We start from the raw sequence: 16434 nt of genomic DNA, 5'->3' as shown, positions 1-16434 counted from the left end.
TCTAAGACAGAGTTAGTGATTGATAGACTAAATATATATATATATATATATAGTGCTTTATTTTGAGATTTTCATACTTTGTCCCTATAATCACTTACGGTCTGTATATTCAAGGAGTGTAAAGTTTGTGCTTCTCACTGGGCAGCAAATAACTTGGACCACATCAAATGAAATTCAGAGCCTCTGCTGTCCCCCCGTGTTACCACCTCTGGGACGGCACATGAAGTGGCCTCCTCTGTGTCACTCTGGACTGGGTGAGAGAACTCCTCATGTCTCTCTGAGGTGAGTTCTCATCGGCAGTCGGGAGGAAGCTCTGTGTCTCCCAGTTGCCCCAGAAAGAGCCGGATGACGAGTTGGGGAAATGTCTAAGAGTTCCTTTTGAGCCTCTTGGCCGAGCAACGTCAAAGAGGAGACGTGCTGGGTTGTGCCTCATGGCGTTCTTCACGAGGCACTCGCTGTTGCTCCCAGTTGATGGTGTAGTTTCTGCCCAGGGATGAAGGTCCCAGGGTCCGCCCAGCCAGAAACAGAAACAGTGCTGGTCCTGGAGCTTCAGCCGCGACCCAGGTGGCGCAGACGCACTGACAGAGCCTCCAGCTTATGAGGCCCAGACAGGAGTGGTCAGCAGTGCTGAGGGGACGGCTCCCCACCAGTGATCTGGCAGTTGGGGCCCCATCAGTCTTTTTTGGCTCCCCGAGCTGAGCTGGGAGCTGCTGCCCAGGTTGCTATGGGGACAGAGGGACAGGAGACAGGGAGTAAGTGCATCCTTTCTTCTCTCATGACTGCAGACATGGACCCCACGCTCAGGATGGCAGGTGTGACGACAGCAGGTGGAGAGAGGGTGAAGGCGTTTCCACCACATCAGGCTCTGGCAGGGAGCCCCGCATCTCTTCCTCCCACCTACTTACACCTGCTTTTTGTAAAAATGGAAGTATAGTCAATTTACAGTGTCTCAGGGGTACAGCAAAGTATGTTTTATATATATATATATTTTTTTAATTTTTTGGATTCTTTTCCATTATAAGTTATTACAAGATATGGAATACAGTTCCCTGTGCTGCACAGTAGGTCCTTGTTGTTTACTATTTTATGTATAGTAGTGTGTGCTAATCCCAAATCCCTAATTTATCTCCCCTCCCCTCCTTCTGTTTTTCAATATAAACGCTGGTGAGAATTACAGCCAGTGGATTTCTCCAGGGCGGCTTCATTTGAAACACCACATGGGAGTTCACCTACCCTCCATGGACGCTCATTCTTCTAAAATCTCTGACTGAGCATAAACCAACTCAGCTTCATATCTCAAGTGACCAGCCTGTAGGCTTCAGAAATGGGCATTCGTTGTCTTTGACTCATTGAAAGAGACAGAGCTTGAGTTCCCTGGTACCCAGCCACTGCCCTGGGGCCACGCCAGATCCGTAAGATTCCAGGCGGCCTCTGACACGAGGCGGCTTTGGACCAGAGGGGTTGATGTCCTGGCACCCACTGTGTTTAACACATTGTCATGATCTGTTTACTCTTCCCTTAAAGTGTCTGTGGATTGAGACGAAGGCTCACGTGGTTTTCAGAGGCCTGGAATGAGGAGGTCTGAAGGAGGGAACAGGAGGGTTCCCCAAAGAGTCTTTTTGGTTTTTGCTTTTGTCATTTGGGGACCAGGTAGCAGGATGTCCTTTGGGACTCTTCCAAGTAGAGAAGGAGACTTGAGAGACATCTGAGAAAACAAAATCAAAAGGCAATAAGTTGATAATTTGCTAAGGGCCATCCTTCTGTATTCTCAGTAATTTCCATGCAAATAAGATGAGGACACACTCGGTTTCCAGATAAAGTGCCTGCGTCTCATAAAGTCATGCATTCTGCCCAGTTCATTAAATACCTGAATGGCTTTTATAACTGTCAGGTCTCCACCAGTTTTGTGTGTGATAAATTCCTCTGAAGACTGAGATTGGAAGTAGCAAAGTGAATGTATTTTCCTTCAGGTATTTAGCAACATATAAGGCATATTGTTTTCTCCTCGGTCATCTAACGCATAACATTTGAGACACACGGCTCTGCTCTCGAGTATCTGAAATGACCGGGCTTGCAGAGGAGCCACTGCTCCCCGGGGCCGGACAGCCGCGCTTCTCCTGTACGGACTTCGGGCTCGGAGGAGACGCTGGCGGAACCTGCCCTGGTGGCCGGGCCATGGTGCCTGTGTCTCAGGGTGTTCATGTTGTGCTCAGCGTGCACCCCAGGGGGACAGCACTTAAAAGTCAAAATAACACATTTAAGTGACTTCCATGATAGGATGAGATGACAGAGTGTGGAAGGAAAGGGTACAGGCAGTTCAGATAGTGACTTCTTAGTTCTGTGTTGTGCCCACAGGTTGGGATAAAATGCACAAACACACACACTTACAACTGTGTCTGAGGTTGCACATCCCATGTGGTGTCGCCACACCCCGCTTTGTTTTTCAGACATTGGCAGTTCGTTTTGTATAAGATGATCTGACACAGAATTCTGCAAAAATAAGGAAACATGATCTCTCTCCTTTCCTTCAACGATTCTCCTTAAATTGGGTGCACTGTTTACAAACTAGACACTCGTGTCGCTGTGGTGTTGATGTTGTGGATTCAGAGTAAATACGTGCATTGCTTCTTGCAGGCTGCTGTGGGCGCGCAGTGTTGCCACCGCACCTCGCCTGACTCCGTGGGCTCTGGTCCCTTTGACAGCACACTGTTTCGCGCCCTTGTGGGGCTGGCTTGGTGCAGGTGATTCACTGTGTGTCATCGGGCCCCCACTCCCCCTGCGGGTGCTTCTGAGGAGTGGAGGGCCTCTCGCAGGTCCGGCCCCGCACCGCGGCGTGGTGGGGGCTGCCTGTCCCACAGGGGGCGGCCGGCCCTCCCTGGGGAGGCCCCGGGCTTCCCAGTCAGCTCCGCTTCTCCCGTCTGCCTTTCGGAGTCGCACCGCCGTCGTCTCGCGCTTTCCTCGGTGTTTGCTAGTTGCACTTACTGGGTGAGAGAACTTTACCACATCTCGCAGGGACCAGAAGTCACTCTCAGTCATTTTGACAGTCAATTCTTGAACGACCTAATGACGAACCCTTTTTCTGTGTTTAATGACAAATTACGCTCATGTGATTGTTACCTGCTTCGCTGTGTTCTTAACTCTCCTCTTAGTTTGTGAGATAATTATGGCTATGCTTAGATCTTCTCCAGCTATGTTTGCTGCAAGTGACCCTCAGCTCCTTGACCTTTTAGTATTGCTTGCATTGGTCTTGGTGTAATATTTTGAGAAACTAGCATCTTTTAACTGGAAGAAATAGACCCAGTAATTCCATAATTTGGAAAGTTTTGCGACTCTGATAATAAGGGTCTCCCTCATTGCTCTAAACTTTCAGGGAAAGGAAAAGAAAATAAGCCATGGTGTCATGGGGAAATAACATCTGTTTATTGTTTGCAAAACGGTTTGAGTGAGTTGGAATGATTTAATTAATTAGAATTAGCACCCTGGTCGACAGCTACGGGACCATTCATTTGTACGTCTCCAAACAATACATCACGGATACTCAATAAATATTTATTAAATCAGTAAATGCAGTGGTTTGAGCAGTGCATCTTTCTGTAGACTGAACACAGACCATAGAGCCTCAAGAGAGGCTCAGTGCACGTGCGTGGACGATGACGACGTTGTGAGTGAACAGGGACTACGGTGGTGGGAAGAGGGCAGTGGCGGGCTGGTTCCTGCAGCATGAGAGAGCCTGTCCCCTCTGTCTTCCACGAAGAGCTTTGACCACTAGGAAAAACTGTGAGAGGTGGAAAAAACAACCAGTTATTTCAAGGATTTTCAATAATATACAAATTTTTGGCAGGCATACTGATAATGAGATGATGATGATGATGATGATGATGATGATGATGATGATGATTATTTTTGCATTAGGTTCAAGTTCTTCGAAATGCTGGAGAAGAAGTGACCCTAACGGTCTCATTTCTGAAAAGAGCACCTGCTTTCCTCAAGCTCCCACTGAACGAAGACTGTGCGTGTAAGCATTTGTGAAGAGCAGGTGAAATGCTCTCATTGTCATATTTACCTCCTAGACCATTATTTCATGACAGCAGTTAGTAATTCCTTTTTAAAGCTGGGATTTTTGCCTGAATACAAACTTTAAAAGGAAAATATTGCAAAGCATTCTATTAGCCCTTCTGCAAAGGGAACAGATGTTGCTTTTTGTTTCAGAATGTATTCACGTTTAGTTGTTTTCCAGCCTATAAGTGGGGAAGTGTTTTTATCTTAAAAATAAATATCATGTCAAATATATGCATTTTGTATCTCTATTAAATTTCATTCATAATATTTGATGAATGTGTATTCTCTAAGTAGAAAAGAATATACTCTGATTTGGCTACTGAACTGAATAAATAAACATTTACACTTAATTTGTCCTGATGAGAATGCGGGGATTGAAGGAAGCACCAGTCTATGTGGAAGTGTAACAGTTTCCATAAGCGCCACTCAAAGATTTCTGTATCTTCTTGCATATTGTGAAATGAAATGCATATTATCTGATACTTTTTGCTATCAGAGAAGAGTGTGTTTCTAACTGAGGCACAGTTTACATGCAATGAAATGCAGAGACCTTAAATGCACGGTTGGATCAGTTCTGACAAAGGCACACATTTGCTTAGTCCTTTAGATCACAGAACAGCTCCGCTGTGCCTCTTCCAGTGAATAACTTTCCAGAAGCGTCCATTGACTTAATTTCTTATCATCATGTGTTATTTTTGCTTCTCCTAGAACTTTATGTAATGCAAGCAGACTGTACTTATTCCTTTCTGTCTGGCTTCTTTCACTGTGAACAGTCCCTTGTGTTGCATATTCAGTGGTTTACATCGCTGTGCAATACGAGTGGAGTGTGATAACACAGCCTCCTGTCCACAGGCAACAGGATGCGTCCAGTCTTCTGCTGTTATAAATAAATCTGCTATAAACATTCTCGTGCAAGGATTTTGGAAGTCTTAATATTTTATGTCACTACTATTAAGTGCTATAGGAGTGGAATTGAACAGGATAGATGTACAATTAACTTGCTAACAAACTGCCAAACCTCTTTCTAAAATGGGCGTGTATGTGAACGTATGCCAAACGCTGTCCGCTCCAGCATGGCTGGCGGCTCTGCCTGCTCCACGCTTATTCCGATACTTGATGGTCAGAGTTTTTTTTTTTAACTGTTCCCTTGAGCGTGTTGTGGTATCAGATTGCAGTTTTGATTTGCGTTTCCCCAAAGACTAATGATGATTACCTCCCAATGTACCATTTCAGCATCTTTACTGTCTGTTTGCATATCTTATTCTGTAATGTGTCTGGTCAAGTCTTTGGCCCAGTTTTTAATTGGGATGTTTTTATATTGTCACAGTGCAGGAGCGTACAAGCCTGTTTCTAAGTCTCTCGTTAGCTACACGTGTTACAGACGTGTCGCTCAATCTGTGTATGGCTGTCTGCTTTCCCTAAAGGAGTCTCCAACTTGCAGAACTTTCTAATTTTGAAAAAGTCTAAATTACCATTTTGTTGTTGTTGTTTTTGTTGTGTGTGCTTACTGCTTTTTGGTTCTGAGGTAGGAGTCAGGAATGAAGGAATCACCGTCTTATTTCCGTGAACTTGTGTCTCTCTCCGTTCACCTAAACCACACTATTGATTGTTGTGCTGTATAATACTTCCAGTGCTCACCCAGGGTAGGCTGGTCGGCTTTCCAATATTTCAAGCTTGTTTGGTTTTTCTAGATCCTTTGCATTACTCACACATTTTGTAAACAGCATGTCAGAATTTCTATTATAAGAATACTATCATGATTTTGAATAGGACTAAACTGACTTGATAGGCAATTTAGAGAATTAACTCCTTGACAACTTTAAATCTTTTAATCCACAAACATAATATCACTTTCCATTTAGTTATGTGTTAATTTTTCTCAACAATATTTTAATGTTTTCAATGGTAGAATACTACATATCTCTCATTAAATTTATTTTCATCATTTTATGTTTTTCAATTTATTGTAAATAATATTTTAAAGATTTAATTTTCTAATTATCTGCTGCTAACACATAGAAATGCATTTATATACTCTGGCATTCTGCAACGTAGCTTAATTTTCATATTAATTCTAGTAAGATTTTTTACTTTCTTTAAATTTTTCTATATATAAAATTATGTCATCTGCAAATAATAAATTTTGCTAATTTCTTTCCAACCTATATTTCTTTAATTTTTTTTTTTCCTTGGTTTTGCCTGTTGTCATGGCTGGGACCTCCAGTGAGATGCTGAATGAAGTATTGACAGCAGGTGTCCTTCTCATTCTCAGGATAGTGGAGGGAACTTCTAGGCTTTTACCATTAAATGTGGCACCAGCTGTTGGTGTTCACAGATACACTTTATTAGAATAGAAGGTGCCCTTCTGTTCCCAGGTTCCTGAGGACTTTACTTTTTCTTTTTCAAAATAGAAGTTAAAGTGGAATTCCCTCAGTGTTTTTTTATCCATTGAGGTATTGCATTTTTTCTTTTTTCACTCTGTTGATATGGTGCCCTTTTAAAAATGGATTTTGAATGCCAAATCCAGCTTGCATTCCTAGGATAAACACCACAGTCATGAAGCATTATGGTTTTTAAAAATATATCACAGCTTCTAATTTGCTAATGTATTTTTAATTTTAAAAAAAAGTCTATGGTCATGAAAGACAACCAGACGTGCCTGTCTTTCCCTGAATGCTGTGGTGGGAATTGGGTGCCAGGGTTACTACATCTTCACGTTAAGTTGTGAAGAGGTGACTCCGCCTCTATTTCCAGAAAGAAGCTGTTTAACAGTGAGAGTATCTCTTCCTTAAATGACTGGATAAGTTCACCAGAGACACAGTCCAATCCTAGAAGCATCATTTTTGTTCATATGAATTAATCTGTCGAGTGAATATAGGACTTTTTTGATATTCTCTTTTCTTTTTTTGTAAATTTTGATAAGGTTTTTTTCAATGTTTTTGTTCATTTCAACTAAGTTGTCAGTGTCTTTGCATGAAGTCAGTCACATCTTTCTGTTACCCTTTGACTATCTGCTGATTTGCAGTGACACCTCTGCCTTCACTGCTGATACTAGTAACCTGTGTTTTCTCTCTTTTACTGTGTCATTTTTGCTATAGGTTTTATTAATTGTTTCAAAGAACCCATTTTTGTCATGGTTAATTTTGTCTATTATTTTCAGTGGCCTATTTCATTGCTTTTCACTTGTATTTTTATTATGTTCTGTTTTCTATTTACCTTGTGTCAGTTTGGCTTCCATTTCTAACATCTTAAGATCCAAGCACAGATCACTGAGTTTACACATACCTTCTTTTTGTGCATATATTTAAGTTTTTAAATTTCATTCAAAGAACTACTGTAGATGCATTACAGAATTTGATATGCTACGTTTTTGTTTTATTCAGTTCAAAATACATTTTAAAGTAACATGTGGTTGCATTAAAAATATCTCATAAGAGAGAAATGCAGATAAACATCAAAAGAAAAATATCTAAAACAAACTGAAATTCTTAAGATTTAAAAAACATAAAAACTATATCCATGCTGGTAAAGCAAGAATGCCCGTTTCCCTTCTCAGCACCAGGCAAACTAAGTTTAAGAGTCATAAAGGAGGAGAGCAAGGTCACTGTTCTTGAGCACGTGGGTCACTGTGTTAGGAGTCTGCCCTTTAATGACGTTTGCATGTAAGTATAATACGTCAAATAAAAGTTGGGAGTGAGATTCATTAATAGCTCATGTTTATCCACATTAGCAATTCCAAAAAATAAAATGTTTTCAAAAAATGCAATGAATCAGAAATCAAGAAATATGCACTCTAATCCTGACTGTAGCAATTACTAAACTCTAAATATCTTAGAAAGTCACAAATCTTTAGGATATATATTTACTTATTTTTAAAACATAGACATTGGCAGGTTTCTCATGAGGATCTAATATGAAGTGTCTTAACCGCAGATTCACAAAATTAAATCATGTCAATGAGACACTTCCCGTTACAGTGTGTGCCAAGAGCCCTTAGAAGGACAGAAGTCTCACAGGCTTTTTTTTCCACAAACATTTTTTGCATGATGGAAAAGTTCAGGACCTAAATATGGAATTTGCTGGTAGATTAATCCATGGCATTAAATAGAACTTTGTAGACAAAACCCTGCACTGCTGAATGGACGGCTCGTAAGGGCGGGCCCTGCTCGATAATGAGGTGAAATAGTGCTTTTATTCGGCTTCGTTTCCCTTAATGAAGCCTTAATATCTCGGGGGTCAAAGGTAACTACTTGCGGGTCTCCTGCAGGGGCCCGCTTTAGGTTTTAATGTTTTTTTTTGGTGTAAGTGACATACATGACTCCCTGGCCATTGAGTGTATGAAGCAGACAGTGTAGACGGTGTGAGTCTGGCACAGGCAGGCGTTCTAACCAGTGGTGCCTCTGTGACTCTGTCTCCTGCAGGTGCTCCCAGCGACCAGAGCAGCGGCACGTCCTCACCTCTTTGTGACAGCGGTTTGCACCTCAACTACCACCCCAACAACACAGTAAGATGGCCAAGGCGCAGACCCCGTTAATAAGGAGGGAGCTTGGGGAAGGTCTAGGGAGAATACGTGTAGCGTCAGTGCGCAAAAACTGCTGTGAAGTCCAGTTTCTCTGATATGTTTGAAATCCGTGGTTGCTTCATGATTTAAGGATCACGATAATCCAGGGAGGAAAAACACGAGTAGGTCGGTTACTTTTTTGATGTCACTTTTCTCTTCTCAGGTCTGTATGAAGCCCTCTGTGAGCTACAGAAACTTACCTTTGGGACACCACGTGTCACATCATATAGTCACCTAATAACATTGCATATTATATGTGGTTGCATGTTCTATGTCATTTGACATAACTTTCATCATTTTTTCTTTTGAAATTATTTTGCTATAAGTAGCTATGTAATTTGCCACACATTAGGATTTCTTAGCACCCTTCATGCACACCAGGGAATTAATGCAAAGTGGGGAGACCTAACCTACACATTACATGAGATGTGAGGAACGTTAAACTATGCATGTATTTAATAATTGATAAAATTGACTTGTTTGTTTTATATCCATTTAATAAAGTGTCCATTTTGATTTTCCACCTGTATTTGGGAGTAAGCAGGTTTTTCTTTTTTCTTTCATAATAGATTTTTGAAACTCCTTGTATCTCACTCTTCAGAACATTCCCACGTTCTGAAGACAAACGATTCTGCCTGGTTAAACGTGAGGCTCACAGCATCCCCTGTGCTCACTTTATGCGGAATTTTTGTTTACTGTTCCACGTGTTAGGCTGTGTGAGACACGTAGCTTTTTCTTCTGACATGGACAGTTCACTCTCCACTGGGAATCCTTGCCCTCGCTGTGGCATTTTTCTTCCAAGCCCTCCTCTTGGGCACCTCCAGGCCCTCGTGGAGCCATCGTGCTGAACCGCACCAGCACCCATCGCGGCTGAAGGCCTCCGGGCCCCACGTCTCTCCCGTTTGGTTGGTTTAGCTCCTGCAGGGGAACCCTGGGCACCACCGAGGGTCATCTGTGCAGGTGTAGACCCGCCACACTGGGGGCACTTCATCTGGCTGCCTCTTTTACTTTGTTACCAGAGAAATCGTCCCACGAGGGAGGCTGTTTACAATGCGGATCTTCAGAAGACGGGGATCTGAGTAACTTAGCGGCTGCTTTCCTGGTGGGGAAACGGCTAGACACGCCCTGGGCCCTGCAGCACTCCAGGGCCCGCGAGGGGCAGAGGGGGCCGCTCCGGCCTTAGTGATGGGGCGACTTGGTCGGTTCTGGCCCTGGGGCCTCGTCGGTTTGCCCTCGTGGGTCACACAGGGTCGCTGTTTCTCCAGGTGCCCTCCTGCAGAAAAGACAGGGGCGCAGGGGCTGAGCGCTCGGAAGCGCCTCACTTCCCTTCTGTGAGAGGGGCCCGTGACGGCCTGTCTCTGGGACAGGTGCGGGGAGGCCGGGGCATCGCAGGACCCTGCCTGGGACTCGTGGGCTGGGGGAGTGGCCTTTCTGCACCCGGGGGTCTCACTCTGCTCGGGAGCCTGAGCCCTGACAGCCCTGCTGAGCTGTCACCACCGCCTGTGTCACGTCATGTGACGTGAAGGCCGGGGGAGAGGAGGACAGCTCCTGTGGCCCCTGGTCTGGCCCCTGGGGCGGCCCCACGAGCATGTCTTACACGGTGGGGGGGGCGTCCTGGGGACCAGCCACGGCCCCTCACCACCATCGGAGTCAGGCCTCCCTCTGGCTGTGGGACGTGGCTGAGGACTTGGCCAACCCTCACGGGCACTGTGGTTGACAGTTACCATAAAGAACACTCCACCTTTAGCAAAAAATATGTAACAGTTTTTCCCCTAAGCAATTTTGAAGAAATTAATACCTGAAAGAGGCTAAAAATGTTACGCTCACAGGGCTTCAGCACCTGCACTAGAGCAGGGTCTCCTCCAGCCTCAGGACTCGGGCACGGTGGGGTCTGGCAGCAGGGGAGCCGGCGCCGGGGCCCCAGGCCAGACGGAGCCTGGCTCTCACAGCTCCTGCGCCGTGTCGGCGTCCTTCCCTGTGTGCCACTCGTGAGCAAGTTTAGCAATGAAGCTGGGATCGTGAAAGAAGGGTAGATTCACATCAAGTGAAAAGCTCAGATTTTATTCAAATACATGTCTTCTCTACGCATAAGGAGAAAATACCCACACTTTTAATGACACCTAAAATACATGTAATCTTAAACCTGTAGAAAACAACATAAGGAAATACAAACGTGTGAACATGAGGGTTAAACAGTGGACAGAGGTTTCCTTGAGTTGAGCTGGGGAGCTGTTTTAGGGGAATGCTCATTCTACTCAAAAATCTCTCTAAGTAACTGATGGATCACAAGGCCTTCTAACAACGTTTAATGCTGAGCAGATAGGAACCATTTGCTTAACTGAATGGACTATGATTATTTGACTTTTGTCACCAGCTAGTTCTTTGCAGTTAGTTTCGCCCCACCTTTCCATCCTTGAGTGAATTCAGTTGTCACGGTTTTATTTTTTTCTTCCTCCTCCTCACCCCATTTTTTCGTGTTTTCAGTTTGGTTCTTGAGCTCAGTGTGTCCCTCCTCACTTTCTCACAGAATTCCGTGGATAGAGAAATTAACACAAGTAACTTCACTGTCAGTGAACATGAACATCTTGTGGTATTTTATCCGCGTCTTGTGATGGTTTAGGGATAGGCGTCCCTCAGATGAGGAGGGCTTGTGACGTGGAGCCCACGGCACTGAAGGCTCCTTTCCTTTTCAGGACACGTTATCCTGCTCCTCGTGGCCCGCGTGCCCCGGGCTGAGGTGGGAAAAGCGATGGTGCGACCTCAGACTGATCCCTCTGCTGCACTCCCGCTTCTCCCAGTACGCGCCGGGGACGGACCTGAGCCGGTGAGTCCCGCGGGCGGCTCTCCCTAGCCGTGCGCCCCCAGGAGCAGGCCACACGCGTCAGCGCGGGCGGCCGAGGCGTCGCCCGGCGCTGTCCTCTTTGTTCCCGCTGTCTGGTGTAACTTCGTGTCGAGCGGTTTCGCTCCTTTGGTATTTCCCGAGACTTGGTTTCACTCAGTATTGAACTAATTTTAGGAAATGTTCCACGTGCACTTCAGAGAGTGTGCAGTGTCCACACAGTGCAGCCCGGTCACGTTTTTCATTGGAGATTGTGATCCTCTAATAACTAGTAGTGTGGCTGCTTCTCGTTGAAAACTCCACCCCCTGAAGGCCGTCTGGGCGGCCCCAGGGGTTGGTTTTTCCAGGCAGAGCTGCTGTGGGCACTTGGGTGTGGGCTTCCGGGCGAAGAGGCATTCTCACTCCCTTGGGCGCGAGCTCGGAGCGCAGCTGGCCGCACGGCAGCAGCGTGCCTAGTTTGCCGAGGGGCAGCCGAGGGTTTGCGGGGGGCGAGCGGGCGCCGTCCGGGCCTCCGCGGCTCTGCCGGGACTCGGTGTTGCCGTCTCCCGTTTCGCCGCTCCTGCAGGCACAGTGCAGGTAGGATTCACCGCCGCGGCCTGAATGTGCACATCCCGGTGCTGCTGGGCGTCTTGCCCTGTACTTATCCGTCGCATGGAACCCGCTTTGGTGAAATGCTGCTTTGTCTTTGGACCATTTTGTAATTGGCTTTATTTATTTGTTTTTATTTACTTTTTGACTGCTGAGATTTGACAGTTTTATATGTGTTCAAGAAAAAACTCCTTTGTGTCAAGTTTTTGTACTCTATTCTAACTTTTTTCAAATAGTTGAACATTTTGATTTTTAACATTCCCTCTGTGATGTTGTTATACATACACCCTCTTATTTTGCTTTAATTGTTGCCTGAGCATCATGCCGTATGTCTCCGTCCTTCAAGCTGCTGTAACAAAACACAGCAGATGATAGCAGCAAGCAAGGAGCAGACACGTGTTCGCGCAGCCTGGGAGCCGGAAGTCCTAGACGAGGCGCCGGCGTCCTGGTGGAGCTCTTTGATCAAGACCCCGCCCTGGCTCACGCGCGCTGTCTTCTCGCTCTGCCCCCCTGTGGTGGAAGGGACCAGGGATCTCTCGGGAGCCCCTCCTGCAATCACTGATCCTGTACCCAGGGCTCCACCCTCCCGTCTTAAGCGTCCCTGAAGCTCCGCCCATCAGTCCATCACATTGGTCATCGGGGTTTCAGACCACAGCACCACACAGACATGATTTATGACTGTTCAATGCAATTTACTATTTTTGTCTTTTTCAGAAAATGCTAGAAACTTAGAACACTTTAGCTAACTCCTTTCTTTCCTGTCCTTGGGCCTATTTCTGATGAGCTCTGATTCATGTGTGCAGCCTAAGTTCCTGAAGATATTTTATTATCATAGCGTAACTATTCCTCAGCAGTGACCCACCTTTAACCTTTCTTTTGTTCGTCTTTATTTGTTTTGGTTCTATTTTTCTTTTGCCTTAAGAACTTTTTAAAAATATTTCTATTAATGGCATTTTTAAATGTATGAATTTGTTTTGTTTTGTTTTTACTTTTAAAAATGTATGTAGTTGCATGGAGTAGAAGTGTTCAGCTTAAGCAATTGACGAGAAAAAAGAATTTCCATGAGTGCAGATGAATTCTGACATTTTTACTTTTATGGCACCCCAGCACAATTGAATTAATTACACTCGATAAACATGACAGTAATAATCAGTTACAGACCCAGCACTGTTCTGAGTGGATCGCACAGCAGTTCACATTCAAGAGCTAACTTATTCTTCACTCATTGCCTAAAAAAATATTTTTTAACATTTTTTTAATTGAGTTTAGTCATTTTACAAAGTTGTGTCAAATTCCAGTATAAAGCACAATTTTTCAATTATACATGGACATACACATATTCATTGTCCCTTTTTTTGCTGTGAGCTACCACAAGATCTTGTATATATTTCCCTGTGCTATACAGTATAATCTTGTTTATCTGTTCTGCATATGCCTGTCAGTATCTACAAATTTTGGACTCAATAAATATTGCTTTAGTATCTGTACGTGGGAAGTGTTGAGGTTGAGGGACAAAGCTGCCATGTTCATTTTCCACCCAGAGAAATCAGAGGTCAGAGAGTGGCATGAACTTAAGTTCTGTGCAGTCACCTTACAGACAATGAACAGAGTGGGAGGGACGTGCAGGGCTTGTGTGGGGATGATGAGTCGCCAAAATTCAAATCGGGAGATGAACTGGTGATTCCGCTTTGGGAGACAGGTAACGAAATGTGGAAGAGCTTCTGACGAACCTCAGCCAATGGTGGCGGTTTTGAGCCAGGAGCCGGGACGGACCGTGCATCAGGCAGAGAGCACACCGAGGTGGCCCCACGGCGGAGACGCCCCTGAACTTGCTGCTGGTGGACTGAGCTCAGTGTGAAACAGAGCAAATGGCTGGAATCACTGGCCCCATGGTCTCCTTTCATTTTGCCCTTTGCTTCATCATCTCTCCAGTAATTAATAACCAACTCAGGAAAAGTGGCTTATTTTTCAAATACTGTTTGAGTCGGTTCTCTCCAGGAAGAGATGCCCTGCCCTGAAACATTCTGACCCTTATTTGAGTATCTCGAGACCCTTCCTCCGTCCCTGCCTGCAGCAGCATCGCACCTGCTCTAACCCACTGCAGACAGGCCTTCGCAAAGTACCAACATGAGCCTCTCACGCCAGGGCCCTGTGCTTCCCAGGGCTCTCCCTGCCCGGGCCAGGTGGCGATGCTGAGCTGGCGTGCAGGGCCCGCTTCCATCGCAGCCATCGGGCTTCACCTAGTCGCTGCCCTGTGACTTGCTACTTCCCCAGACGCACGTTGTAGCGACGACCACACTTCTCTCAAACTGCCATGCTTGTAAGAGGCTGACGTTCGTCTTTGGAGTCCTTCCCTCCTGTCTGAAGGGTGTGCCTTCTCGCCTTTCCCGCATCTAAGCCATCCATCCCGTGGGACCCGAAACCCTGCAGGGATCTGACCACCTGCTCCCTCGTAATCTGTGAAGGGAGGCGGCACTGAGCCACACCCTTCCTCACCCTTTATGAACCCCTTTAGCCAGCTGCTTCATTCTCACTCTCCCCGACACAGGTTTGTTTCAGTCCCACATCATCTCATCTTTGGCCAGTTACCCAAACTGGTCCAACAGGGCCACTCCCTCCCTCCACACGAATCGGACCGTGCAGCCAGTCCTCCGTGGGACGTTCGGCTGCGGGTCCCGTGGACTCTGAGCTGCTCACACGAGGCTCACACCCTCCTCCTCGGGCTGGCCTGCCTCTCCGTGGGCTCCCCGCTGCCCTTCGTGGACAGGGGATCCCCGCCGCTGCAGACTTGCACATTTTGGTCTCTCCACCTCTTCCTCGTGCTGAAAATGCCTGCTCCCTCTGCCTTCGCCTGTTCACTCCTCACAAACTGAACATCACATACACCTGCCTTCATGTGGTCTAAGAGCAGCAGTGAATCCAAGCATGCACCACTTAACCGAGCGCACAAGAAGTGCATGCATATTCATGGGGATCCTGCTGTGCTGAAAAGTAGTTATGAATGCTTGGTGTGTGGTGTATTTTTCATATAAAGGGAAACTAAATTTGAATTTTAAATGAATAAACCTAGTTTAAAATTCAGCAACACTGGAGAATAACTTTTATTGCCAGAAAAGTGATCAGGAATCCTTAGAAAAATATAAGACAATATTGAGCAAAGAGTGGGAAAAAACCCTGCACTCAGAAGTCTAGGTTACCCAACTCTAGCCATGCAACTGCTTTCTTTCAGCAAGTGAGTGTGTGTGTGTGTGTGTGTGTGTACAAAGAATTGTCATTTAGCCCGGGGACCCTCAAGGCTACAATAATTGTGGCTAAAGTTTAATGTCTCACAGCACAAAACCGAATTAACAGGTAATGCATCTTATTGATTTCAGAGAGCGTACGATCAAACAAGATGAAACACATAAGTTTTGGCTTGACAATTTCTGATTATCTTGACCCAAAAATGACATTTTCTGAAAGCTGCAGACACCGCCGCGCACTGCCGCTGCCCCTCAGTGCTGGGTGACAGACGTCGTCACTGAGCTGCCCCAGACACCGCAGTCGGGACCACATGGCGGTGGTTCATTTGCGAGCTTCTGTGATACGTGAAAGCGTCTGGGTCCTACCAGTTACTGCATAAATTCTGACTGAATCCGTAAAGGATATTTTGCTCATTTTCTTTTAGGGAAATCGAGGCACAACGAAGTAGCCTCAGTTGCCAGTGTTCTTATTTATTCTAACAGAGGCAGGAATGGGGCCCAGGCTGCCGTCCTTACGCCCCGTCTGCCTTCCAAGAGGCCACATGGAAGCAAAGAGCCCGTTCAAATGCTTCGCTCGTATTCCTGAAAGGGTTTCTGACAAACCCGCCAAAAAGTGGAAACATCGTAGACGGTGATGTATGTTGGCAGCTTAGCCCGGGTTTACGAAAGGTCAGTCTTCAGACTGACTCTGCGTGGAGACGTCGCGGCGCGTGTGACTGCACGGACGGCAGACTGGCTCCGGGGCGCTGGCTTTAACCAACCGAGGTACCCAGGCGCCGCGACGCATTTACAGCAGAGAGGACGGCGATGTTCAGGACAGACTGCAACTTGCGGTGCATGAAGCAACGGTTGTGATGACCAGCGAGCAGAGAGAACCGTGTGCGACTAAATGCAGACTGGTTCCCGCACGGAGAGCTGAGCTTCCGTGCACTGCAGATCTCTCGCTCACTCTTGAATATCAAAATTAAGTTAAGAAATTCAGGTCAAGTTGCAATATTCTTCTTGTGCTTAGCGTATTCTTTTCTTGTCACAAATTCAAAAGAACGTCATTTCAAAGAGAGGAAGAATAGTTGTCCCTTCTTAGGCTTTTTGTGTATTTTTAAGAGCAAACGAAAAAGAATATTTGAACACTTCCTGTTATCAGT

At 45.7% G+C, this 16434-nt stretch overlaps 1 protein-coding gene across 10 annotated transcripts in view; it reads left to right on the top strand.

The window, feature by feature from the left end:
* The window catches only part of SNTG1 (syntrophin gamma 1), a 315377-nt gene that overhangs the window by 238074 nt on the left and 60869 nt on the right, over window positions 1–16434 (top strand). For all 10 annotated transcript variants that reach the window (XM_072952001.1, XM_072952000.1, XM_072952003.1 and 7 more), the window contains 3 exons: window positions 3913–4015; window positions 8481–8563; window positions 11314–11444. In XM_072952001.1, the coding sequence (XP_072808102.1) occupies window positions 3913–4015; window positions 8481–8563; window positions 11314–11444 (317 nt within the window). The remainder of the gene's footprint in view (window positions 1–3912; window positions 4016–8480; window positions 8564–11313; window positions 11445–16434) is intronic.

Source organism: Vicugna pacos, chromosome 29 (assembly GCF_048564905.1).
Source record: "Vicugna pacos chromosome 29, VicPac4, whole genome shotgun sequence".
Taxonomy (NCBI): Eukaryota; Metazoa; Chordata; class Mammalia; order Artiodactyla; family Camelidae; genus Vicugna; species Vicugna pacos.
This window is presented reverse-complemented; position numbering and strand designations above follow the sequence as displayed.